Source organism: Dermacentor variabilis, chromosome 1, assembly GCF_050947875.1.
Source record: "Dermacentor variabilis isolate Ectoservices chromosome 1, ASM5094787v1, whole genome shotgun sequence".
NCBI lineage: Eukaryota > Metazoa > Arthropoda > Arachnida > Ixodida > Ixodidae > Dermacentor > Dermacentor variabilis.
The window spans coordinates 212,401,915-212,428,920 of NC_134568.1; the positions used below are offsets into that span (position 1 = coordinate 212,401,915).

General features: G+C 49.2%; 1 protein-coding gene across 4 annotated transcripts in view; it reads left to right on the forward strand.

Moving 5' to 3' along the window:
• MYPT-75D (Myosin phosphatase targeting subunit 75D) overlaps positions 1 to 27,006 on the forward strand; it is a 426,156-nt gene that overhangs the window by 312,051 nt on the left and 87,099 nt on the right. For all 4 annotated transcript variants that reach the window (XM_075704069.1, XM_075704067.1, XM_075704076.1 and 1 more), the window contains one exon: positions 13,452 to 13,734. In XM_075704069.1, the coding sequence (XP_075560184.1) occupies positions 13,479 to 13,734 (256 nt within the window). In that variant the 5' untranslated portion in view covers positions 13,452 to 13,478. The remainder of the gene's footprint in view (positions 1 to 13,451; positions 13,735 to 27,006) is intronic.

Sequence of the window (27,006 nt, forward strand, 5' to 3'; positions counted from 1 at the left end):
TTAGTTTTATACATTAGTAACTTTGTGTCTTTAGGAGATCGGGTTAGCGTTCGCCTCAAGTAACCTAATTTTTTTAGTGCTTTACTGCATATGTAATCAATGTGTTTGGACCATGACATGTTATGCGTAAAAATGACACCAAGATACTTATACTCAGAAACCTTATCTACAGCAAGGCCACTGAACGAGTAACTGAAAAGGGAGGGGGAAGATTTGTTGCAGAAAGACATCAGAACGGTTTTATTGAAATTAATGTTCATTTGCCAAGTGTTACACCAATCGCAAAACCTAGAAAACGACTCTTGAAGGCGATAATGATCATTGGAAGATTTAATCACTTCATATAGAACGCAATCATCAGCATAGAGACGGATGTTAGAAGAGCAGTGAAGTGGCAAATCGTTTATGTATAATAAAAAAAGAAGCGGCCCAAAGACGGAGCCTTGGGGCACACCTGATGTCACATCAACAGTAGCGGAGTCAGTCGAACTGCAAGAGACGAACTGGGAGCGAAATGAGAGAAAGCTTAAAATCCAATGAACTAAATGAGGATTATTAAATACAGCATTAAGCTTAGCAATAAGTTTAGAATGTAAAACGGTGTCAAATGCCTTCGAGAAATCTATAAAAATGGCATCAACCTGGTTACCTACATCAAGGTTAAATGAAATGTCATGCGAGAACTCAACTAGCTGCGTTAACGTGCTAAAACCGCGCCTAAACCCATGTTGCATGTTAGACAGTAAATTATTTGATTCCAGAAAGAGCGTGATGTGCTTATGAATGATGTGTTCCAACATTTTGCATGACTGTGACGTCAGTGAAATTGGTCTGTAGTTCGACAAACACTGCTTATCTCCAGATTTATAAAGAGGGAGCACTTTGGCTAGCTTCCATGAAGAAGGTACAGTAGAGGATGATAAAGACTTTCTGAATATGACTGACAGATATTTTGATGACCACAACGAATAACGAACAAGGAACGCGTTGTGCATCCCGTCCGGACCGGTGCATTTCTTAACATCCAGGTTTAATATAAGGTGACTGGATTTGGCCGAAATTTCGATGATGAATATCACAGATTACGTGTGATTTCTTTTATTTCTAAAAAATGTATTTCATAAATTGTGACGCTCTACAAGTTCTCCATATACAGCTGCCCTCAAGTTAATAAGAACGTTAGTTACCAAATGTTTGTTAGTTAGTCTTTTCAGAGTAATTTAAGCAGCGGCAAAGTATTTTTGGCTCACCGTAGAGCTCGTATGCATAGATGACGGGTATCTCACGGTCATAGCTTCTTTATGAATAATCTTTATTGTTGCCGACTTGCGGGAGCAGTGAGTTGATGACCCAGTGTAAGGGAATGCGTGCACGATAGGCGTCTACGAAGCTCACGCGCCAGCAAAGCATCATCAGGTAATCTAATTCGCTTCCCCAGCGACGTAAATGAGTTGGGCAAATGCGTTCCAGAGGTTTCTCCTCGGGGAACCTGCGCTGTATCCGCTATAGACGTGCAGAAACACGCTAAACGAATTAAGCGTTTTGCCGAATTCAGGCCAACTCTTGCTGCACACACGGACGTCAAATTGACCTAGTTTGTCGTAGTCTTAAATGGAGGACATGTTGAGCACAATATAGGACTAATTCACTGCGAGGAACAAACATGACAGCAGGTGCGCTTGTCGACAAAAAGTTGTTGTTAATAGCTGGTTGACATAGGACTGCAGGAGCGTACCTGTGTTGTTTTATGTGTTTCTCTTACTGTGTACTTCCATATTCGCGCCGAACATGCCCTTTGTTCAATAATTATTCAACAACGCCATGCTTCGCTAGCTTTGTCTATCTGCATATGCAGATATCGGGTCAGATAGAAATAGCCAAGTTGTGAGCGACACCAGTAATGCGGACCATTCAAACATATGCATTAGAACGTCTTTAGTACCGCTCGGTGTCGTTCGCGCAGGCGCAATTTCCCCAACGCACGCGCATCACGTCACTCGCGGAGGATCACTCATCGGGCGATGCGAAAACTTCATTTTGTGCAACATTTTCCGCGCGCACAGATGCGCACGTGCACACAGCCGGAGGCGAAGTAGCGAGTGGTCCCACGCGACTATTCAAACCGGCATGTTGCTCATCTGGAATTTCTTTTATTTCCCTAACAAGCGGGACATTATCAGCCTAGGAAATTGTAATTAAATCAGGCGCTTTCATTCTGCAATTTAAATGGAACGGAATAACACGTGTTTTAGTACAATTAGTCTCAAAGCTGCACCGCTCTCCTCGCCGGAGCTAACCGGCTCTTGGACGTCGCAGATCTGCAATGGCAGGCGCATATGTTGACCGCAAGGTTGAGGCTGAAGCTCAGTCTGGCTGCAGGTGAGCGCCGGCGAGAGCAGAGCGTTGAGGCTTGCTCACGCTACTGCAGGCTCGCAAACCCAGTGACACATGTAGAGATGACGAAAAAGATGACGTTGTTGAGGTTCGATGTGAAGAAGAAAAAAAGTGCGGGGAGGGGAAGGGAATTAAGGAGTTGGAAAACTACCGCTGTCACTGTTTCGTATTTTAGACGAAGCTTCTTCCCCGTATTTAGGGGAACATGATATTCGACGAAATAGCGCAGCCATTGTCTGGCCGTCGCGCCAACTCGCAGCAGCGAGAGCCTGAAAGCGTTGGGAACTCGTATTGGCCAATGCGTGGCTGTGTTGCTGCCTCTTCGCCTATGACAACGACGTGGCGGTTGTTCGGTACAACAGACGGTAGACGATCGCACAGCTACTTCTGCCTTGCTTTTACTTAGTGTAGCCGTAAACCTCAAGCGCGTCTAGTATCCGTTCTATTGAAGCTCGTGAGCTTGTCGTCCATAGTCTGGCTCATTTTAGGCGTGCCTTGGGAGGCTCGTTTTAAAGTGACGTTTCCAAGGCACCTGTGTATCTGGATTGCGGGGCTCTCACTTTTGCACATTTTTCTAGGCGCGAAGTGCACTTGCCCGCCCGTCGTTAACAGAGGCATCGACCACGACGACGTACAGCGTAATATGGAACCCTCGTAAGCACGCACACCCGCCGCGATGGCGTATAGTGGCTATGGCGTATAGCGCTGCTGAGCTCGAGGGCGCGGGGTTTAATGCCGGCCACGTTTTCGACGGGGGCGAAAAAAAAAAAAAAAAAAAACACCCCGTGTACCGTGCATAGGGCGCACGTTAAAGAACCCCAGGTGCTTAAAATTAGTCAGGCGTCCGCCACTACGGTGTGCCTCGTAGTCTTACCATGGTTTTGGCGCGCGCCAGAGTTTTTTGACAGCTCACACTTAAAACTTGAATTGCGTTCCCGATGGTGGGATCGAACCTCGGTCTGCCGGCTCAGCAGTTCGATTACCGTCGCACGTGGTATGCTTACATCGCGCCAGCGCCAACTACCTCTTTGAGATGATCGCCGCGTGCGTCACATCGCTTAGCAGGGGTGCGCGACAGCCAGAGTGTTGAACTTTCTTTTTGTTCCTGTTTCCCTTTCGGTTTACCGAAAGTGGTTGGGTTCCGGTTTAACTTCGGAGCGAAAAAGAAAAAAATAACGGTTCAAACCAGTTCGAACCGCTGTTTAGTATCATTTGCACAATCGAACAATAATTGCAGGAAAAGAACACAAACGTATTTTGTACAACTCGACGCTACTGATAAGCTGCACTGAATTACGCCTGTTTGTTCTTCAGGTCGCGCGTAGTCATAAAATAATTATGCAGAACCAACACCATTGCCGGAATCTATATGAAGCGAGGCTTTGTAGAGAGAGAGAGAGAAAAAAAGAAGAGAGAGGGGGCAGATAACATATTGAGCAAACGCAGGGAGTGCTCCATCGTGGGCTACTCTGCTTAAGTGGAAAATGAGTAGGTGAAAAAATGAGGGACAGAGGGGCACTAATAAGGACGGGCAGCAGCTTGAGAAGAGGCCGCCTTGAATATAGGCCTGTATTAACTATTTTAAGCGAGCCTTGGTGGCTTGCCTCATTGATATGTCCGGTCGAAGGCCCAGTAACACTTTTTCATTGAACGGCGTTTTGTTAATTAGTGCTACAGAAGAGGTCAATTCATGCCGTTCACGCTCAGTCACACTTTTTAAAAACGTTGGTTCATGTTATGTAAAACACCCAGAATTTGCTCTAGATCTATTCTCAGCATGTCATAGAGCACAGAGCAAAGATGATTATGAAAATTAACGCACATAACCCCAAGTTATTCTTAAAAGTAAGCTAAGTTATCGTTCTACTAAGCTCTCATAATAATGTCGGGATCTGTTTCGATATTGAAGCGCGACCTTTCTCACGTAATAATGACGGTTTGCGAAGTTTAAGCTTATTCATGGCCGTGAGTTGGAACCAGCTTCAAGTTCGCTTACGTCACCCGCATATCTTAATTCTTGTGATCTCTGGCTGAGTGATCATTGCTCTCTATTGGTGGACCTAATCGATAACCACTTAGCTCCATTTACGTGGTAATTATTTGCATAGAAAGACATCCATGGCACAAAAATGATTTAGAAGCTCACCTTAATCTTTGTGCATGGCTATTAATCACCTTATACCTCGCCGTGATATGCCTATTTGAGCTAGGCGTTATTTCATGATGGGAGACCTACGTACTGTTCTCGCGTTTCATCTTTTCTACACATACTAAATCGAGCCAATAGGGTCATCACTTTAAGTCACCGCTATACGCACTCTAGTGTCTGCACCACTGCGTCGATTTTCGAAACATACTTCGAACACGCGATCTCTTATATTAATCTTGGTGTATTTGCTTACGTTGTACTAATGGCAACAGCCGTCGCCCGTTTGTATGTTTTTCGTTAATTTGAGTTTGGAATGTTCTGTTAAGACCGCCATATCTGACTCTTAGCTTAAAACGGTACCTCTGCCTATTTATTTCCAATTCGGAATAACTTGTAGCTTTCACTCTTGGCTTGGTATGCGCGTAATTTCATTGTAGTAGATGTACTGTGTTTTAGGCTTCGTCAAACATTGTTCACTGTGCATCGCCGTGAGCATTAGTGTTGTGCATAATAGTTCTGTGCAACTTTTGTTCAATTAACACAGGCCTATATTCAAAAATCCCCGATCGCCTTTGAAGGCGATCGGGGATTCTCGCGTGATCGCACGCTCTATATCACTCCTCGTGCACCTCTTTTTCTCATCATGCCTTCTGATAAGAGTATTAGGCTACGGGGAATTAACCTTATAGGTCAACCTCCCTGCTTTTTCTCAGTGAATTGTCTCCTCCCTCTTGTTCAATTTTATCGGTTTTGTTTTCTGCAAATTTTCTTATCTGCTTGCGCCTTCATCTCTATGTAATACGTACAGCCGGCGTGAGAAGTGTGTGGGGGCGCGAGATCTCGGGAGTGATCTGAATATTTCCGTAGCCGGGCGCACAAACTAAGCGAGAGCAAAACTTTTTTTTTTGTTTTTCGCGAAACACGCCCGCTCCTCGCAGACTTTCGATGTCGACTGCGCTTATCTCGTTGATTGTATCCCGTTTAGAAGGTGACCTTGTAGTAGGTACCTGTTGCCGGAGTAATTTACTGCGTCTGTTTAATATACGCTGTAGTTCACGGAAAGTAAAACTACAAGCGGTGCTCGTCGGCTTCGTTTGGCCGAAGCTCTTCCGGACGAGGAGGGTGCTACAGCCTTTCCATCCTGGGCAGCCTCACGGTTCTGAACCCTGTTCCCGCACTTGGCATTGCATTCGCCCCTACACTGCGTGCCGGATGTTATACTCAGCCCTTCGGAAGCACTTGGGAATAAAGTTTATCGCTTCCTGCATGTTCGATCTCAAGTTCGTGTGCGTAGGCGCTCCAGGGCTTCCGCTTGAGCTCGTCAACATGACTGAATGGCGTGATCGGGAATTTCGCTACTGTTTCGTCGCGTTTCCTGCAACCACCTAATTTTTTTTTCTCCTTTTGAGTACCCCATTTTATGTGTGCGCGCGTATGCTTGCTTATGCACCTACCGTGAAAGCTGATATCCGAACGGGAGTATTTTCTTCCTTTGTCGAAAGGAAAAAGAAATATAGAAGGAAATGGAGAGGCACTTTGTGTGAGCGCCGCAAGGAAAAGTAAAAAAAAAAAAAAGTCGCGCGGTTTTCATCGTCGTGGCGCGCTTTCTTGTTTTCCCTGTCGGTCTTGCTGCTCCCTCGGTGCTCTCGCGTCGTCTATAGCGAGACGCTGGAGGCAGCGTGGCGCCACACCAGAGCGCTGTCGTGTCCGGGGGCCGTGCGAGCACTTTTGACATTGTTTTATACGGCGGGCGTTTGCACTGCTGCAAGCCGCCGCGCTTGCTTGGTCCCCGAATGTTTGCGCCGGCCGGGTCTTGGCGCGCTTTTCCAACTCTGCCGTCGCCGCCCAAGCGGATCGGTCGGTGTCGCTGGCCCGACGCAGACGAGTGAAAGCCGACCGATGGGGGGACCGCCGACGCCTGCTCGGAGAGGAAACAGCAGCCGGCGTCGTTCGGCTCGATGTTGGCTCGGGCGCGCACGAAATTTCGGCGCGTGCCTACGACATCCCGGTACATTTCCGGTGCGCGTACACCGAGCCGCCTCTGGATATCTCGAAACCAGCCGCCTTCGACCACCCCCCCCCCCCTCCCTCCCCAGCGCGACTTCTTTTTTTTTCTCTCTTCTTTCTGGTATGACTTCCGCTGCTGATATCTCTGTTCCTCAGTTCGCACTTCGCATTTCTCTGCTCTCTCTCTGTCTAATATAATCTTCCAGGCCGCTTCGCCTGCGTTGTACGCACTTAGTGCGGTGCGCCAGTACCGGGAGCTGTCGATGCTAGTAGCCCAGGGGCTCGAAACCGAGAGATAAAAAAAAAAACAATAACAAGAATATTAGGCGCGTATTTCTTGCAGTTTTGTAGCTGAATTAACACAATGGATATCGCTCTTATTATTTTAACTTCCTAAAGAGATAGCCACGCGTCATTTGCCTTTAACTTCAGTGGCCCAGCTCGCGGAACTCGGAATGGCTGATGAGAGATCGAGACGTGAATCCAAGTAGCGAGTCGACGTTCTTGAAACTGCCCCTCGTGTTTCAGGATGCGTTTCTTTTTCTTTCGTTTTTGAAGTTGTCACAGTAACTTTGACACATGGAGCGAGCCTGAGCTATAGGGACTTGTGCCCTGGTCGGGTTCTCCTGTCACCGGGCGTTCATATTTCCTGTCCTCCTCTGTTAAATCGTCAAGCACGACAGGGCGCACAAGGAAGCAGGACTGTCGGGAATCGATGCAACACGAGCGCGGATCGTTTTCTCCCACTGTCACTCTGTTGTTGGCAGCGCGTGTCGCGCTTTTTTTTTACCTCTCTCGGGGCTCCTACTTTCCGTGCTGTTTGTCACCGTCGTGGTGATAACACTGAAGTGTTAGAAAAGGCCATGTCGCGTATTAGTTCCGCAGAGGAAGCTGACAACCAGTAAGAAACATTTCTCGTTTGCGTGTAACTCCGCATAGGATTGTAATAATTGCTATCACGAGAGCGACAGCAATAACGGTCCCGTATTTTGCGAGGATTATTTTCCTCGTGCTATGTTATTTTTTATCACATGTCCCTGCGAGTGGCCGATCCCAGCGATAGCGGGGGTGCGGCTTCGTGCGAGCCAATGACGAATGGGGAAGGAAAAGCTTGTGCATAAATGGTTGCGAACCGTATAATAACAAACAAACGTGTGTGCGTTGGCCAAAGGAACACCGATATCCCCCCTTCCCCCGCTCACGCACGCACAAATAATTTAAATAACCTTCCCCAGCCCCTGCCATCCGCGATATGAAAACGAATATTTAACCACTGACCACCGTACCTATGTGACTGGATCTCTGCTTACCGGCCTCAACAACTCGCCGTCTGGAAATGTAGTTTTATCGCTTGTCTGTTCTTCTTTTCTTTCATTCTTTTTCACAGCTTGTGTCAAATTACGAGTTTTACTTTAGTGTGCGACAACCGGCGGCCAGAATGCGTTGCACCAAAAATTTGCTTTATTTTGTGAACAGTTAGGCTAGCATGCGCATATACTTCGCTAAGATCTTAGATTTCTTTATCAAATTATTTAAGGTCGTCCCGTGATTAAACACGAACATTCGCCATCTCTGCGATAAATGTTAATGTATCGTAGGAATGTAGAGTCCAGACCTCAGTATTGTAGTTTTGTGACTTCCAAGTTCGTGACGTAGTTTTGATACTTCGTGAATGCTACAGAGGTAATTCGTGCAATATTTAGTTCGAGTGTAGTTAGCACCGAACATTCATTCGCATATTTTCTTAGGGCGGAAATAATTTTGTTAATTCGATTAATTTTTTTACAATCAAGCGCATGTACACCTTCACACATTTGAGCCATTTCGTCTAGTTTGAGACATTCCCGATATGTTACCATAGCATTACAAGATGCCGTGATGCTAAAGCGCTTCATTCTGTTACAGAACTGTTAACGCGAAGCATTCTTTGCCTCTTACCAGAAACTTTGCGGTGGCGCGATCACTTCCCGTCTCGTGTTATAGGGCTTCTTAAAAAAAAAAAAAAGTTACTGCAGAAACACCCTAGTGGAACTTGTCACGTGGTGCGTAAGCATTCGTTCCAATCACTCATCTTGCACACGTATTTTGTAATTGTCCTTCTTTATCGTGATGGGGCTTAAGTGTTGTAATCGTAATTAATATTGATTAGACTTAGGTCGCCTTAGATACCCTTAATTAATCCTGATTAGCCACAATCTAATATTAATCATTGGAAATTAGGGTTATTCATTCATAAATATCCTTAATGAATTTTTGTTTTTAATTAATATAGCCTAATTTCTATTGATTAGGCTAATAATTTAGCCGAACTAATTAGCCTCACTATTTCAATTACCATCAATTAATCGCCATTCCTTTTATGTAATTGCATTGTAAACCTCCGTTAGGCTTCCCTACCATCCATTAGTCTTAATGAGCCCAATTTAGGTTTAATTTTATCGTAACTAATTTATTACGCTTTTATTAACCTTAATTACTTCAGGTACCTCTTCAGTACTCATTATATATATATAGTCATAATCATAAATAAATTGGCGGGGCGCCGCGAGCGCGCAAGCGAGCGTAGTCGCCTATTCGCAGTGCTCCGCCAATTTTTCCTAATTTCCCGAAAACGCTTTCAAAACGCGGCTCCTCGACCGACCAATATGCTTCGGCCTCCCGTTCCTGTACAACTTTTCAGCAGAGTTTTTGCCTCCAGCTCGGCACTGGCAGGCACCGAGAGGCCCGCCGTTTCGGCAATAAGTGGAAGCTTGAGCTCGGGTGCTCCTATCTAGATACATGCTAAAGGAGAATTCGTTTTTCACGGCAACCACTGCAAATTTGACGAAATTTGTTGCATTTAAAAAAATACACTTAAAATCTAGTGACTTTTGATTTACAATTTTTGATTTAGATCAACTTTTTATTAAAGAATTAGCAAATATCGAACATTTTCAGAAAACGGAACTATGATGTTCACAACTCTAACTCAGCAAGTAAAAATTATATCACAATTCTGGTGAATTGCATATGATAGTACATCTAAAGCGGACGAAACTGATAACAAAATTTAGTAATATCGAAATAGAGCCTTTGCAGAACCCTTGTACACAACGTAACAAATTCACGCAAGGTATAAATTGACATATCGCATTTGTCCGCTTTGAATGCTCTAAAGGATGCCGTTTACGGAACCGCGATATCTCTTCTTGATGCAGAGCTATTAATTTATAAACTTCGTGCGTCTATATGTTTCAAACTTGAGAATTCTTGAAAATCCTTTTTCATGAAATTCAGGCTCTAAATCGAAATCCCGCTGCCAACAGTCACTAGAATTTAACTTTCTCTCTCAAATGCAACACATTTCATTAAGATCGGTCGAGTGGTTATCTCAGAAAAGCGTTTTTGCGCTTTACATGTACTTGAATAGGCCGCGTCGGTGTTGGGCCCGAGCTTCCTCATCAGCCGAAAACTGCGGCGGCGATCGCGGAGATCAACGGCGAACGGAGCTCCGCCGGCTCCGCGGCGCCCCTTCCGCTTCCGGTGCCCCGCTCGCTATCGTCTGCTCCCGAGCCATCCTCTGCCACCTGCCGAGCCGCATGCATGCCGCTAGCAGCAGTTTCTTCTGAACCGGAATATCAACTGCGATGTCATGGAACCAACCATCCCACGCATCCTGGACCAGACCCCTAACTCGGCAATCCAGCCAACCCAAGTGAGAACGGACACTACGTAGACGAACAACCAGTCGGTGCCAACATCGAATCTTCCCGAACTCATGACCGCACAGGTAATGATGGACATTACGGCCTCGCCAATAACAAGCGCCCAGTCACCGCTTCAACCTACTGCCTTCAAATCAATGGCCAGTCATGTCCCACACGGCACATTGGTCAGTCGATTTTGTTCTCCCAACTCATTCGATGTACTCAACCCCTGCAACAATCACATAAGTGACAGCAATTCTGCCCCGACAATCACGCCGCACTTCCAACCACTGTGGAGCTCCTGCGCAGCAGAAGTTGACGACCGCCCATGGCAGCAGCAACGAAAACGCACCAAAATTCAGAGGTCAAGTTTGAATACTTTTCTGCCACCTGTGACTCGCACATGCCATACGGTCCTGCTCTGACCTACGGAGCGTTTCGTCGTGTCGAAAATACCTCACGGAGCGCCTCAGGATGGTGTACTGACTATCGTGGGCACTCAATCCCAAGATACCGCATTCAGCCCGAGGCGAATTTCATCGCCATTGACGGATGGAACGCCTGCCTCATACCCCGTTTTCTCGGGCTGAAAACTATTCAAGACGGAGTTGGAACTTTCGCATTCCCTCCCTACGAAGCAACGCCGCCAAACCATACCATCAGCATATTTCGTAGTTTCGACGTTAAAGGGACACTAAAGGTTACTATTAAGTCAACGTGGACTGTTGAAATACCATCCCAGAAACCTCGAAACGCTTGTTTCGTGCCAAGGAGAGACTTATTTTAAGAGAAAATGCGTTCTGAAGCGTCCGCGTACCTCTAGCGCAGTTCAAATCGCCCGCCCTCCGATCGAGGAGAACTGACATCATGGTCTCATAGTGACGTTGCGCCATCGGTGAGTAGAACGGCGTCCGCAGACGGCGCTACGGCTTTTCTGCGCAAAACGCGAACGCGCGGCCAGAAACAGAGCCAAGACAGAGCCGACAGCAGAGCGAAAGCGGGAGTATGGTGGCTAGCGGAAGGAGAAACGAATTACGTCCCACGTTACGTCCCACGGCACACGGAGAGTCCGTTTTCGTTAAACTATAGGCTGCAGCGAGCTCGCAGCGTGGTCGGCGTGGTCTATGAGAAGCGACGAGCCTTTTCGCACTCGCAACAGGGCATAAAAATGTGCGAATCGACGCAAAACTCGGCCTAGAAACGTGCTTCGCCACAGCCAGGGCTCAATACGACCCAAGCTGGCACGACCCAGATGTCGTTTCCCGCACCGCCACCAGGCGCCGCTACTATACCTCACACTCCAGCGCAAGACGCCCATAAGCTGGTACTTCATTCTATGACGCTAACTTCGACGCTCGTCGCAATGGACCCTGACACCGACAGATTGGCTCGCGATGGTGGGCTCAACTTCAGCGATTTGAGCACCGACGAGCGCGACCTGCTTCTGAGGGCTCGCACTGCCGGCGTCGTTGCGTACTACGACGGCGGCCTCGACACCGGCTCTCCGGAGCGGGAAAGCAACGAGGGCTTCCCACGACATCACATGGACGTGGCATTCTCGCTGCTTGTTCCAAATGAAAGTTTCGCGAGCAGAACCCTCACAGCACGACGCGATAACGAAACTACTCAAACTCCAAAGCGTGCGCGGCGCAGAGTCGAGCGAAAACGAAACCTTTCGAACACCCATATTACTGAAGGGTAACGTCAAAATGTTATTTTTTCCTAGAATCGAATAGACGTAGACAAGTAGCATTTTTTCCGGCTTATAATCGAATGAAATGATATTTTTAATACGAGTAGTTGAGTATTAGTAACACAAATTATGAGGAGACCTTTCGTCATCGGGCTAGTACCGGAATGTCGCTGGGGGGTCTCAAATCGTGTCATGCATTTACCTCAATTTCTCGGTTACTAAAGCTCTGTTCGCGATTATATTGACGCCTTAGACGTTCTAGAACATTGCTCTACCACTTTAACTTGAGTTTCTGGTAACCTTTAGTGTCCCTTTAAAGACGACGCACGCACGCACACGCACGCACTGCGTGACCTACTGAGTTATTGCATCTTGTGGTAACACTGACGTAACACTTTGCTTGGTTGCGTTGTCGCAAGAAATAAGATCGGATTGTTTTGAAATTTCTTAAAGTTGCGTTGCTGTCCTGTATGTAATCATTTCTGTCAAAATAAGTTTCGTCGGTAATTTTTACGTGTCTATTTAGTTATTGCTGAAGAGTTCGGTGTGCGCATTCGAGGACCATTCGCGCTTTTACCGCTTTTCTGGTTTTCTTGAATGAAGGTGGCGAATATCCTTTTTTCTTATTATCGGCTGCTGTGTGCTCGTGGTGCTGTATCTTGGCATTGTGTTACGTAACACGTAGCTAGTCATTGTGCCAGAGGGACCCAGTGCCCTATAAGGCGTACTTATTTGCTTTAGTTCCGGTGTACCTGGGCATTTTGACGTCCTAGTAAATAGAACCGAACTTAGTCCCCTCCGCATCATCTTTTTCGCCTTTTATGCTTTAATTCCCTTACTGCCGTATAGTGGGTAAGGCAGTGGTCTGACGATTCCCCCTTCGTGCCATTTTTGCAACTCATTAGCAACGATTGAACACTATTTACTGGAATGCCGGCGTTTCTTCTCCCTGAGAAAAATGTCATTGGAAAATAGTGCGACATCTAGGCCTGCCGTTGAACACTCCGGTACTGCTGTCTTTCGAAGCGTCTGGGCCTGGGCACTCACACAGGAATGTATGCACAGCCGTATAAAAATTCATTATTGAATCAAACCTATTTCATTGCTGACCGTATTATTCATTTTATTCTTCCTTTAATGCCTCATTTATTCTATATACACTTTTTTTAATGACTGTCTACTGAATCGTTTTGAACTTTCCTCGCTGTAATTTATTGATCAATATTATAGATTTTTTAATTTATTACCTTAACACATAGGTAGAATCTGCCGGACTTTTGGCCAATCCCCGTGAGTGGGTATGCGCCACACATCAGTCATCATCATCATCGTTATTGAACCTCGAGGAGGCGCCCGCCCCCGCTACACCTCCTCCTGGCGCGGTCGAGTGAGGCGAGTATAAATCACGCAAACGTTGACACCACGGAGGAACAACGTCCGCACTGTGACGTGCCCCTATCGACAAGGGCTAAAAGCGGTGCAGGTGTACCCGAATATATGATGTGCCTTTCTGTTTGCGCAGGTGCGTCGTTTTTCGGGCGGCTACAAGATGGCGGATCACAGTGAGCTGGTGACCGAGATGAGCGTTGTGGAGAAGATGAGCACCCAGGAGCGGCTGAAGCACGCCAAGAAGCGGCGCCAGCAGCAGCTGAAGAAGTGGAGCCAGCACGAGCGCGAGCTGCAGAAGTCCAAGAAGGGCAAGGCCTCGTCGCCGGCCGTCGCGCCGCCGCCCACAGAGTACAAGGTGCACTTCGTCCCCAGCGTCATGCTCCTCGAGGCCGCAGCACGGAACGACGTTGACGAAGGTCGGTACCCCTTATATCGGTCTCGAATCTGTGATGTTCTAATGGAGAGAGGGGAGGCGTACTGGGTCGCTGACGGACGGGCACTGGTTCGGCGGCCGATGACGTCCCCACATGCGGAGAGCATTTCTCGTAGCGCATATGCCGTGCGCGAGCAGCCGGGGCTCGTTATGTAGTAACCCCGAATACGCCGGCGACAGTCTGGTGCGAGTACCTGACGCGCGCGCCCTTGGTGCGTCTTTCTCGTGAAAGTGCTATGTGACATACCTCGTAGTTGGTGCTGACGTCTTGGAATCCAATATGCCGCATACAGGTAGCCTATTGTATTCCACTTTCGTTCCCTTCGCCCACCGTTGCCCTGCAAGGAAACTGAAATTAAAATAACTGAAAGGGAAACGATATGCAAAACAGTGAGGAAGCGGAAAGTGGTCACTGCAATCATTTCGATTGAGGATGCTACTGAGTCTAAAATTGACCATAATCCGGGTGACCCCATCTCGCTCAGCTCATGTTATAGCTCTGCGATCCTCGATATTTATCCATTTCGCCGAATGGGCGAGCTTCGAGTGTCCTCGTTTAACAGCGTTGGAATTTCACTTCCCGTCGCAATCTTGTGCCCGGTGATCCTGCAGCAGTTTGGATGTGGACACGGCACTTAGCATTGTTTTATCACTGATACTATTTCCCCAACGTGCAGGCCTTTTTAGCGCGTGTCATGTGCACTCATATTGAGTGAATGTCCGTGACGTAAGAAGTGCGCTTTTTCCCTCCGCACTGACGCGCTTACGCTGCACGGACCGCTGGCGCCACTTTTTCTTGCGATAGCAATTATAGGGACACTCCAGGCGCATTCGTGCTGTTGCCGTCGCCGTGATGTTACTCATAAAATCCGAGGGCGATAACAGTCACCACTCATCGTATGATGTATGTGCGAGTGAAAGCACGTTAGGGAAGCCGACGATTGCGGCTTAAGCTGGCGCCGTATCTTGAAATGGATCTGCAGACGGCTTATACCTTTGTGCACGCTGTGTTCTCGCCGTTCTTGTGTTGAAGCGATAGACCACTGTAGGAGTTGAGGAGGACGTCGGGGTGAAAAACTGGAGGTTTATTTACATTATGTACAGTGGGAGTACAAAGAAATTAAGTCATAAAGTCATTACGGGCCGGCAGCAACTCGGACGCTGCGGCCCGTGGCAAGAAGCTCGAAAGAGATCAATGAAGGAATGCTCTCGGTCTCTGGCTTTTAAGCCCTTCGGTGTCTCGAAGACACGTCACGTTCGGCCAATCGGCGAGCCCGCTCAGGTGACGCCATTTTCGGCCAATCGGCGAGCCCGCTCAGGTGTCGTCATTTTCGGCCAATGGTAGGCGCCCGTGCGATTGTGTCACACTAGGCGGAGAGGGTCGCTCCTTGGTCCCCAATTGTCCGAGTGCTTACTTCTCTCTGCGGTCTTGCCGTCCCGGTCTGCAACTACCGTCACCAAGGCGGAGAGGGTCGCTCCTTGGGCCCCAATTGTCCGAGGGCTTTCTCCCTGCGGTATTGCCTTGTTGACTTGCAAGCGCCGTCACAAATTGGCAGAAAGGGGCGACGCTGCCAGGGTTTCACGGTGCATTTACTTTGCCTGGAACAGTGCCAGACTCGCGCTATACTTTTGGGAAGAGTCAAGCAGTGAATAGCTCCACCTGCGGCACACGAGGGGGGGGGGGGTGACGCCAACTCGTTTGCACGTGCCGCGCCTCGGGAATGTGGTATACGTGCTTCTGCGCTCCTTAATTAGCTGTGGCCCGATTCGATGTGGTCTGCTGAACTCGAAGGTGGCTCAGGAAAACGTCCCGTATCTAACACCACACGCCAGTCACTTCGCTCGCTGCTGCTGCCGCGCTTGTTCACACAGCGTTTCGACAGTGAGTGGCCGCAATCATCGAATATGGTATGTTCGTGTTTGCTTCTGCGCGCCGGCACCATGCTTGCTAATTCAATTAGTAAGCGAATGTTTCCAAGTTTATACTGCCGATAAAACTAGTATTCTTACTTCGTATAGCGGTCCACTGATTTGATATCGCAATCGATGCTTCGCCTTTCGGGCGAAACTGCGAGTTTTGTGATCGATGGTATTCAGATGTAACGATGCCACCAAAGCTTTGCAAATGAGTATGCTTCCGGTAGAATGCTTAAGGCTGGCACTATATTGTAGCGAAGTGACGCAGCCGTGAGATATAAGACGCATCAACTCACCAGGGATACGGAAGAAGAATGGGGATGAGCTCTGGCAGGGGCAAGTCCAAATCCGCAGGTACGACGACGAGAGTAGCATTTGAACAACTGGATTTATTCCCTTGGCATTTGCCGTAAGTTTAAACTGTACAAAAATATGTACAAATGGTACCGTTGTCAGATGGGAAGAGGACTTGGCAACCAGAGGCGCCGCGTCCCAGAGCTTTCATGTACTCATCAACCCAGCATCATTCGATACATTGACCCCGGTACTCCCCCACAACCCGGGCTGACTGGGTGGGGGGACTTGGTTCGGGCCAACGGTCCTTCCCGGACAAGGGGGCTGTTGCGGTGCAGTCCAACTGAGGGACTGCACTCAACACACAAACAGCCATGTCGGTCTTGCAGGGCACAAGCCTGACTGACCCTCGGACTGCCCTGACGCACAAGCCTGACTGACCCTCGGACTGCCCTGACGCAAAAGAGGTCAAGGCATACAACCATGGAGACCACCAAAGCCGTCCGCGGAGCAGCGCGACCACTTGAGGGTGCACCACCACCGGTTCCAGCTCTGGGTTCCACTGAGCCAAACAAAACCCCGTAGATCGACTGGCGCACACGGCCGAGTCGTGCGACCTTTGGAGCATGCATCATAACTTAATGGATAGCTTTCCACCTGACTCGTCAAAAATCACGGCAGGACGAGCCCACACTTCGAGAAACTTCTTCTCGCCCAAGCGGTGCCGCTCCCGGGTGAGGTGGAACCAGACCTCCTTCCGTGCTTTCGCAAGCACTTCGTGAAGGCCCGGTGCCCGACCCCCGAAAATTGCATCGCAGCGTGCCAGCCAAACTTGGTATGAGCACTCGGCGAGGAGAAGCACGAACTGGTTGATCGCCTGATTGGGCAAAGGGTGCAAAAATCGGACTGTCTCATAAGGAACGCCTGGGAGCCTAAATAGACTAGCAACTCTTTGGAGAAGAGCTGCAGGAAGCAAACACTGCGTAAAGATATGAACTGAGTCCTCACGAGCGCCACAGAAAGGACACACTCCACGAGCCGGGATGGCTGTGAAGGGCCTGTAGCTCAACGGCAGGCACCCTCGCGCCAGGCGGTACATAAAGGTGGCTCGCCTGGCGTCGAGGAAACCGGCCGTAATGAGCTTCCAGTTTGGCCTGTGAATCGACAGGTCGTACCTTTGGCAATGTGGGGGGAGTCCTGGGGTGAGGATATCCACTAACTCTTGGAGTGGAGCTGAAACTACGTCGATGCCTGGGTGAACCTTGCGGAGGCTTACCAAAGAGTTGGCAGCAGCCGCATAAATGGTGGACGGGGTACCTGAACGAGGAACACAGTGGGAAAATGTGCTCTGCGAGAACAAGCGGAGTCGGGTGCTAAGAAAGAAGGAAGTTAAGCTTCGAGTTAGGAGCATATCCGAGTTAAGAGCGACCTGGGTCCACCTGACGTGTAGTGCAGTAGCCACGATGCCCAGATCGGGAATTCCGAGTCCTCCCTTGTCCCTGGGCAACTTGAGCACCCGCCTAGCTACACAACCAGTTGTACCCTTCCAGAGGAAGCGAAACAAGACCCTCTCCAAGATAAGCTTGGTTCGGGTTGGAATAGGAGACACACACGCCACATACGTCAGAAAGGAAAACAGAAGTGAGCGAAGGATTGTCGCTCGAGCAGTCAAAGGGCATGACAACGCGCTGAATTCCTGAACCCTGGCTTCAAGCTTCTCCTTAGCCTGTTGCCAGTTTTCGGGAGAGAGACCATCTGGTTCGAACTGGAAGCCTAGAATCCGCAGCCGCGTTTTCACGGGGGGTCTGAAGATGCGCCGTCTGCTGCTGTCTACTTGCTCACTCCCAAAACTACCCCAAACTATTCCTTAAATAAGTTTCCCCAGCATCCAAGGGACCCGCGGACCGGCGAGAGGCGCAGGCTTCTTCACCAATGGGTTACTTCGTTACTCCGACCAATCAGGCAAGCCGACATCATCCAATAAGCGGCAGAGTTCAAGGGGTCAAGAAATGGTCGCGTCAACACTCCGTACACAAAAGCACTCTGACCATACCTAATCAGCTTTTGACAGCCGAGCGTGGGAAGACGACGCGACATGTGCAGGTGTGACGTCAGGCGCGGCGGTGGCGGCGGCCGCGCGGCAGCACTGTCCGCGGCGCCGTCGAGGTCATTTGTATACAAAGGTTTGCCCCGCGTCAAGGACCCCACAAAATTCCCCGAAAGACAGCAAAGAAGGCCGCGGTACACTCTCTTCGCGACAATATAGACGTGGAACTCTTAATTTCCTTCTTTCTGATCTTACTGTAATCAGAGTCCTTCCATGTTTTTCTGGTCACGAAACTCCGCCGTCACGCTATGGGAGAGGTTCATATGCTGCCCAAAGGTGCCGCGACGCGGCGCCACTGTGCCACAGAGGGCATCGTTCGCGTACCGAAATGCGTGCGCAGTGCGAGGCGAGCTGATTTTTCGGGTACGTTCTGTGCATGTGCTGTGCTATTTTTCGAGTGTTGGGCTGTTTGGTTGAAGTGGTGGGGTGGGACAACGATGCCGAACACGTGTTGCGTGCATGGGTGCCGTTCCGGCTACAAGGGCACGACCGAAAAGGTGTCGTTGTTCTGTTTACCTAATAACAAGGAGCAGCGCGAGAAATGGAAGCGGGCCATACCGCGGCAGGAAAGTGGCGGTTTTAATTTCGAATCGAAGTATACACGTGTGTGCGCGAAACACTTTGACGCCTCGGACATCGTCACTGCGTACAATTTCAACATCAACGGCGACGACGTGTCCCTGGAGCGTGAGAAGCCGACGCTGAACACATTTGCTTTATGCTTTGTTGCAACCTCAATTTGTGTTATACCAGGATAGAGTAGTTCACAGCAATAGCGCCCTTACCCCGACCATCTATGAAAGGTATAGCATTAGAATTCCTTTAAATGCAAGTGTTAAAACAGAATAATATGCATTGTTTTATTTTCCATTGTCCTTTAGTCTTGGCTAATGATGGGCTACAATTCTTCAATTGCACGTACTTTTAAGTCTATAAGCTGCTATGAGTAAGAAGGTTATTAGCACACTGTTAGCTACATTTGTATTGTGATTTGCTGAGCAAGTTTTGTCTGCATGTTTAAGTAACAGCTGAAGAAGTAGAAAGGTGGTATCTCTAACAAGCCATTTAAAAAAAATTGCTGTATCTTTGATGTGGCTACTTGTGTTCGTTTGAGAGTTCTTTAGCCGTGTGTTATGAAATGCTTATGCTTTACACTTTCTTGTTTATAGAAACAATCGACTATGCATTCTGTACTTATTGCCATTCGTTTGCTGGTGTTTGTTTCCTGCCTCCCAATGCATACCTCTCACGTTTGATCTTATTTCTTTATGCGTATTATATCAGTGTCATGCTTTTAACAAAGTTCTTGCATTGTGAATGGTGGACCATTTGTGACCGGACGCCTCCGTGCTATCTGTATTTCGCTCCGCTTATTTTACATGATAAATAAATGATCGTGCTTGTATTTTGTTTTTGCACCAACACGTTTTATTTATTTTCTTAATCGAATTATAAAGTTTTTTTTTTCATTTTTCGACCATGATAAGAATATCAGGACCGGTGATTGCAACATTTTAACATATTGTAAATAGTTGCGAATTAAGAACCAAAATACCTAGTCCCGTCGTTTCTGCGTCGAAACCACGAGCAGTGAAGTGCTGGGCTTACTGACGCTTCTAAACGACTGCTTGCTAAGGCAATTGCCTAATTACAGCTAGTTTCAACTGTGCAGGTCCTAACACTCCAGGTTCGCCTTAATCCGTTGTTAAAAGCCGCACCGAAGGCATTTAGCAGGATGCGTTGTTGGGCAAGTTTGTTCATTGTAATAGGAAACATTGGTTGCGCTTTCTAGACAATCACATCTAAGAAGACAGGACAGGTCTGTCTGTCTGTCCTGTCTTCTTACATGTGATTGTCTAGGAAGACATTTAGTAGCGAAGTTCGTCTTGCATTAATTCTACCTAAATCTTATTCAGAAATGACATCGCTTTGCAAGAAATCTTAAGCGCATGGAGCAGCTCAGTTCCCTTTTCTTTGTCATTAAGTATTCTACGGTAGCAGCCCTTTGCAATAACAATTTCATTCTTTTGATCTCGTTATAAGATACTGCCCACAGAGTCCTTCTATGCCACAGTTTAACAGAAACTGAACAGCTGTGCTCGGCGAACAATCTGGCGCTATGCGCAACGGAGAATTGGCGCTTACTCCTCTGGTGATAAGTGGGACCACTGGCGTTTTGCTGCGAATGCGCGGTGTTTAATTTAAGGCAAATATTAAAAAGCGGAACCCACCGAAGCGTTGAGGCGAACGGCGATGACGAAGAAATCCGGACCGGGACCGCGCGGCCGTTGTTTGGATCGCACCGCTGGTACGATCTGTTGGGAACTCGGCGCTGACGCCCGTGGTTGTACCTGGGTCGCAAGCCCCAAGGGTAGCGTTGGCCTGGCGGCCTGGGGTACAACTGGAAGCATCCGAAGGTCCCGGCAAAGCATGAGTCGACTGGTAACAACAAAACAACTTGTTTATTTTAACATTGCAAAGAGTTGGCGGTCAGGTTGACCGAAGTAGAGAGACGGGAGAGCACTTTACTCAACAGAAGAAATCGGAGCCCTCCTTTTGGCGTCCGGGGGCAGCTGTTTTTATACTCTCGCAGTTGAGGGCAAGAAGGAACCCCTCAAAAGACGAGCACGTGAATGTACAATGGGCTAATGGTGACGCACACTGTCGTAGCGCTGCCGTAGCACCATGTCGAGCACGATCTCGTAGCACCCTGTCGTAGCGCTGCCGTAGCACCATGTCGAGCACGATCTCGTAGCACCCTGTCGTAGCGCTGCCGTAGCACCATGTCGAGCACGATCTCGTAGCACCCTGTCGTAGCGCTGCCGGTCGGGCACAATGACTGTAATGAGATGATAATCCCTGCTTTCGCATCGCCTGGTTCGGGCACAATGACTGGAATGAGAGGGTGATCCTTTGCGGTCGCATCGCCGCAGTCGCGCCTGGAAACACCTGCCGATGAGCGTTGCGGCGACGACGATCGGGCCAAAATGTCTGCCGCCCCGCCGCAGTCGCGCCGGCAAAACCACGTGTCGCAGGCGAAACGCAACACCGTGTACAGCGGACGCACTTCGACGGGGGCGAAATGCAAAACACCCGTTTATTTAAATTTAGGTGCATTTTAAAGGATCCCAGGTGGTCAAAACTAATCCCGAATCCCCCACTACGGCGTGCCTCATAATCGTATCGCGGTTCTGGCTCTTAAAATTCCAGATCTTTCTTCTTTTTGGTCTGAGACCGCCGCAAGCTCCATGTTATGAGCGGCTTTTTTTTTTTCGGCCCGTGCGCTCATATCATCGCAGAAGACACGCTCAGGCAGTAATTTAATTATATTCAATGTTAAAAATAGTTACGTGAAACTAAAGCGATCGTTGAGGAAGTTGAGAAAGCTAGAATACCGAGGCTGCCCCACACACAACCACAGCGGTAGCGGCGTTCGCATGCCCTCTCATGCACGGTTGCGCCTCTAGCGGCGGGCGCTGGCGCTATATGAAACTGAGGCGGCAGTTTCGTGACCAGAAAAAACATGGAAGGACTCTGCTGTAATGTTGAACACGGGCTGCTGCCATAAGCAACGGTGGAGAGAGAGAGAGAGAGAGAGAGAGAGAGAGAGAGAGAGAGAGAGAGAGAGAGAAAGTTGCAGTTTCGCCCGAAAGTCGAAACATCTATTGCGATAGCAAATTAGTGCCCAGCTATACGAAGCAAGGATAGCAGTTTTATCGGCCGTATAGTCTTGTAAACATAGGTACACTAACTAAATTAACAAGCATGATGTTACGTGCGCACGACAAAACATCGACACGCGCACGTGTGATTCGATGACCGCGGAAACGTCAAAACGCTGGCGTGAGGAAACAGGCAGCAGCAACGAGCGAAGCGACATTCGTGCTGCCTATCGCTTCAGTGCAAAGTGAGCGCCGAAAACACACACAAAGCTACGAGTCCCCGACGCACCTGGCCTCTGCCCCCAACGCAGATCGCTGTCAAGATATAGGCCGCGCAGCCGCCACATGCGCAGTTGCAGCCGGAGTACAACCACGCGTCCCTCTTTCTCCCCCTCCCTCCCCCCTCCCCGGCGCCTCGCAAAGTTGGGTGCCTCGCGCCCGACGGAAGACGGCGCGCATCCTCCGCGCTTTCTTCTCTTTCGTGCGGGCGAGATTGAGCCTCGATGGTCGGCTCCCCTCGCGTGCCTTCACTCGCACATACAGCGTAGGCCGCGCGTCGACCGTTGGACTTTATACGGCACTTTACGGTGACGGCGACGCTGACGCCGACAGCGGAAATACTCTTGGAGTGTCCGTATAATTGATCGCAATAAAATTGCTGCCGCAAGTGGAGGTGAAGGGCCCAACGTTATTTTTTGCCGAGGCAGTGCCGTCGTTTCACCAGTGGACCTCTGTGGCGATGGCCGCCTGCCAAACACGGACGGGCTGCAGTGTGTGCAGTCGCGAGGGTGAAGCGGCGCCTCCATCACATTCCGTGCGAGCAGGAAACAAATTTGGAAAAGTACTAGAATAGCGTGAATTTTTTTTTTCTCCGGCCACCAGATTAATAATACACATGGCCGAGTTATCAGTCATTACATTGGCTAAAGGTCATTGTTTAAAGCGACCAAGAGCGAAGAAGAAAAAGAAATATCGGCGTACCGCGTGAACTTGTCTGTACTGTCGCTTTTTTTTATACCAACGTGCAGCTTGTCTTTAATCAGACACGATGCGAACACCGCCTTGCGCATTATCGGGAGGGTACTCATTTATTTCCTTTTTCTATCGTGTTCTTATTCGGCTTGAATATCCTACACTTCCATGTACAGACGCCTGCCTTTTGCCGGCAGAAGCCTGACTGGAATGGCGGAAAAAGGGCGTTTTTGCCGTTTGGGTCGTTCAGTTCAGCGGAAGGCTGTCACTCGAAACAAGGGAAATAAGCGGCAAAGACAACGGGGCAGAGGCGGGGAAGCGCTGCAAGGGGAACTGCGGCCGAATCGAGATTGCGTCGCGCTTGGAGACACCTGCAGCACCCCGTGGAGCGAGGCATTCTATATAGCTGTCGCCGGCAGTATATATTTCTGGCAGGGCCGGGCGCCGTTCAAACCGCAAGCTCTTTCCGGCTGTCGGGAGCCGCGCGGGGATTGGCTGAACAGAGCGGTCGAAACAATGATTGTGACACGTGTAGTGACGGAGGCCCCGTCTTGTTCTATCGCGGTGGGTGTTTAATCAAAGGAAAGGTGGCAAAAACCGTACGCATTGGGGACAACAGGAAAGCGCTCTTATTGAAACCGCCACTTTCGGAAAGGCTACTGCCTCCTTCGCTCTTCTTGGGATTCTTTTCCGCGCGCTCCTTTCTGGACATCTAGGTTAGCTTATTCTTAGACCTGGACTTTCGTTTATTCATATTTTATTTCGATAGCAATTATATGGACACTCAACGCGCATTTCTGCCGTGATGTGCCGTATCAAGTCCGAGGGCGATAACATCGTCGCCGCGCGCCGCTATGTGCGAGTGAAAGCGTGCGACTGCGAGCCGACGATGGTGGCTCAGTCTCGCGCGCGCAAGGCACCGAAGGGAGGGAAGTGAGGTGGAGCGCGTTCCACTCCTGTGGCAACAGCGTATGGCGCGGCCGTGCGGGCCGTAGCTTGAAAGCGATCTGCGATGGGGACACAGTCTAGTACGTGGGCCGACAGCTCCTAGCTTCATGTGCGCTGTGTTCTCGCTGCTCAATTTTCGCTGAGGCGATAGGCAGCACGAAGGTCGATTCGCTCGCTGCTACTGCCGCGCTTCCTCACGCCAGCGTTTTGACAGCGATCGTCCGCAGTCATCGAGTGTTGCCTGTGCGCGCGTTACACCGTGCTTATTAATGTAGTTAGTAAGCGAATGTTGACATGTTTATACGGCCTGTATTCGTGTCGTTTAAAATAGCGCAATAAACGCCTTTGGTTTCATGCCATCGAGGACCATCTATAATCGTCGGTGATGACGTGGGCAGCAAGCTTGACAGTCTGCAAGGAGCACTCTCCTCTTCAAAGCCGCCACGTGTTGTTTTGTGTTCGTGCCTGTTTTCATGAAGATGACAAAAAAAAAGCGTCGAGGGTGACTCTTACATTCTTAAGTCACTGTTTGATTCTTACAACGGCGAATCATGGCGCATGCTTTTCGACCGATGCAAGAAAACGCTCGCACTGCCGCTCACTTGCTTGCACGCGTTGAACATGTGTGCGGGTAGCTCATCTTTTTCCTTCTATGTAATAAAACTGTTCAGGAAAAGGCTTTAATTAACGTCTAAGTCGGAAGGAACAAAAATGACGCACTCCGAAGTGACCAAATGTTTCAAACAAACTATATTTAAGCGCTGGCTTGGAGGGTATGCGGATCATTGAAGATGGGAAGGGAGACGCTGGCTTGGAAGGGATTTTTGTCGTCTTAGTTAACCAAAAAATTACTTGCAGATGAAATTTCGTCGTCGTTTTAGCGCCGGCCAGCTGTGATGTCTCTTGACTAAATCAATTGAATTAGTAAGTGGAGGTTTTGAAGGGGCGTTTGTGAAGCCACAGTGAGGGCGCCTCGGCTGGCGCTCGTATAGGGACGAAGGCATGCGTCCTGCTGAAACGTCGTTGCTAATTAAGGCCTTCCTCAGTTTTGATGCTGCGTTCTGAAAAGTCCTGGCGACACTGTGCATATATGGTTGCCCATGACGCGTGAAGGCGTGGCAGTCTGTGGACGCCTTGAAGCTGCGTCGGTGAGGGGTTTTCCCCAGAGTCCCGTTAAGGAATTTGATCGTTGCTGCTACAACGTCAGTAATACTCATACCGACGCGGTTTAATGAAGTGGGGCGCGTATTTAGCCTAACACTTTTCACGGACGATATGCGCGCAGCCCGCTGCGCAGCGGGGATGCAATGCTGAACAGTAATTCGCGCATGCAGTGCTTGGAGGGCGCGTTGGCGTTGCGTCAGCACAGCGCGGGCGTAGCGTCCGCTCGCCGTTATCGGCCCTCTTCGCCACCCTCCCTCCTCGGCGTTTTCGTTCGCGCGGCATTCGTGCCGCACAAGTGGGGAACCTTTGAAGCACCCGTCCCCGATCTCTTATTTGCATGGTGCGGCGGTTCCGCGCGCGCGCCTTCTCTTGATCTTGTGTGCACCTGCTGCATATCCGCGAGGCGCTCCTGTTCTCAATGAGCGAGCTTCGCGGTTCTCGGTCGGCTCAGCACGCTTTGGCCTTTGTCGAGTCGAAGGCTATCCGCCGAGTAGATTATGCGGCCATCTGCGGAGCCGATCGAAATATGTAAATAGGTGGCTTGGCCGGCACCAGTGCCCCTGGTCTTGCGTCCCGCGACGAGGCAAGGGAGCGCCTCCCGCATATCGGCGCGGATGCGATCGAGCCCAAAGAAGGCCCGGGTGCGCGCTTCTTTTTTTTTCTGGCTCGCTGGCCGCTCGCCGACTTTCCCGTTTGGGTCTTGGCCGGTTTGTTTGCGCTCTCGGCCGCTTCCCTAATTTTCGTCCGGGCCCAGCTGCAGTTTCTTTCTTGTCAGTCCCGCATTCCTTCCTTCTCTGAAGCCGCGCTAAGAGCAGACTTCTGTTCGGGTGGATGACACGGAAGGGGACGGCTATCTCTGCGCGGCGTGACCCCGATTTTTTTTACGCGGGCCATATTTCTCATCGTCCCACGCACGACCTCCCTCGGGCGCCCCGCGCTTCGCTCGCCTTCTCGGAGCACCTCCTTCGCCTCTCCGCCCGTTTCTGGGCCAGTTTGAAACAATGCCAGCGCGGTGGTCTTTGTCTATTGCGTGCCTCGCTACTGCGAAATGGCGCTAGCGTTCGAACCGCCTCTCCCAACGACACTGCCTTTATTTGACGGGCTCATATTTGTGCCCAATTATTCAATAAATGAGTGGCGTAAGGGCGCGAAGCATATGATGATGATGATGATGATAATAATAATAATAATAATAATAATAATAATAATAATAATAATAATAATAATAATAATAATTGGTCCTCACGAGGGAGACCAGCAGCCGTGTAGGGTGGAACGCGTCTCACTGCTGTGGCGTTGGTTGTTAGATGTGACAATGAAGGGCAGATGTGTCGGCAGGTATGGCGTGGTGCAGCTTTATGTGGCGAGCCAGGCTAGGGTTGGTACGCTAGACTAGACTGCCATGGAATGCAGCCGGGAAGGAACCATGAGCTCGGTCTCCGCAGCAGAACGTCGTAGCCACAGCGCCTGCATGGGGATACGGCGGAATGGCATATTCCAATGCTCGCTTTAGAGCTCACCGGTAGCACGCTTCAAAGTTCGTGTAATAATGCAGCAGCAGAACTTTACGGAGAGGATGAGTGGGCTCGAATGGCGATAATAAAGTACGATTTTACCGTCGGATGTTTGAGTTTCATCGAACATATCGGATCCGTAGTCCTACCTAGGCTACAGTCTGTAATGTACTACTACGAATAACTCGGTAAGAAGTCAACTAGTAGCGATTCTATGAATTAGTAAATTGCGCGTTTAATTTTTTTTAAGGGGCGTAGATCTCTTCCAGGGAGTAATTAAGCGCAAGGAGTATAATTGTGCGGTCTGCCACAGCTCACTAAAAAGTATATTAAGAAGTCCTGCTTATATTTTAAAAAAAAGTAAGAACTTAGCTTCGAACATGAAATGAGCTCTCAAGACATTTGCGTGGGCGTGCGCTCTATGGAAGCTTCAACAATCCAGTATTTCCGAACATCAACGAGTACTTGAATATACTGAATATTCAAATTATCGAGTCGAGCACGAATTGTTGAGGTATAGGGAACTATTCGTTTGTTCTTGGGAATTTGGATGATTCGCACTCCGCCTTAACTTTGTAGCTAGGGATATCTTGGCATATTTGTCCTGACCCTACTGTTTAATGCTGCTTGCATTGTATCAGATACTATACCACAGCCTCCCAGAGAGAAAAAAAAAA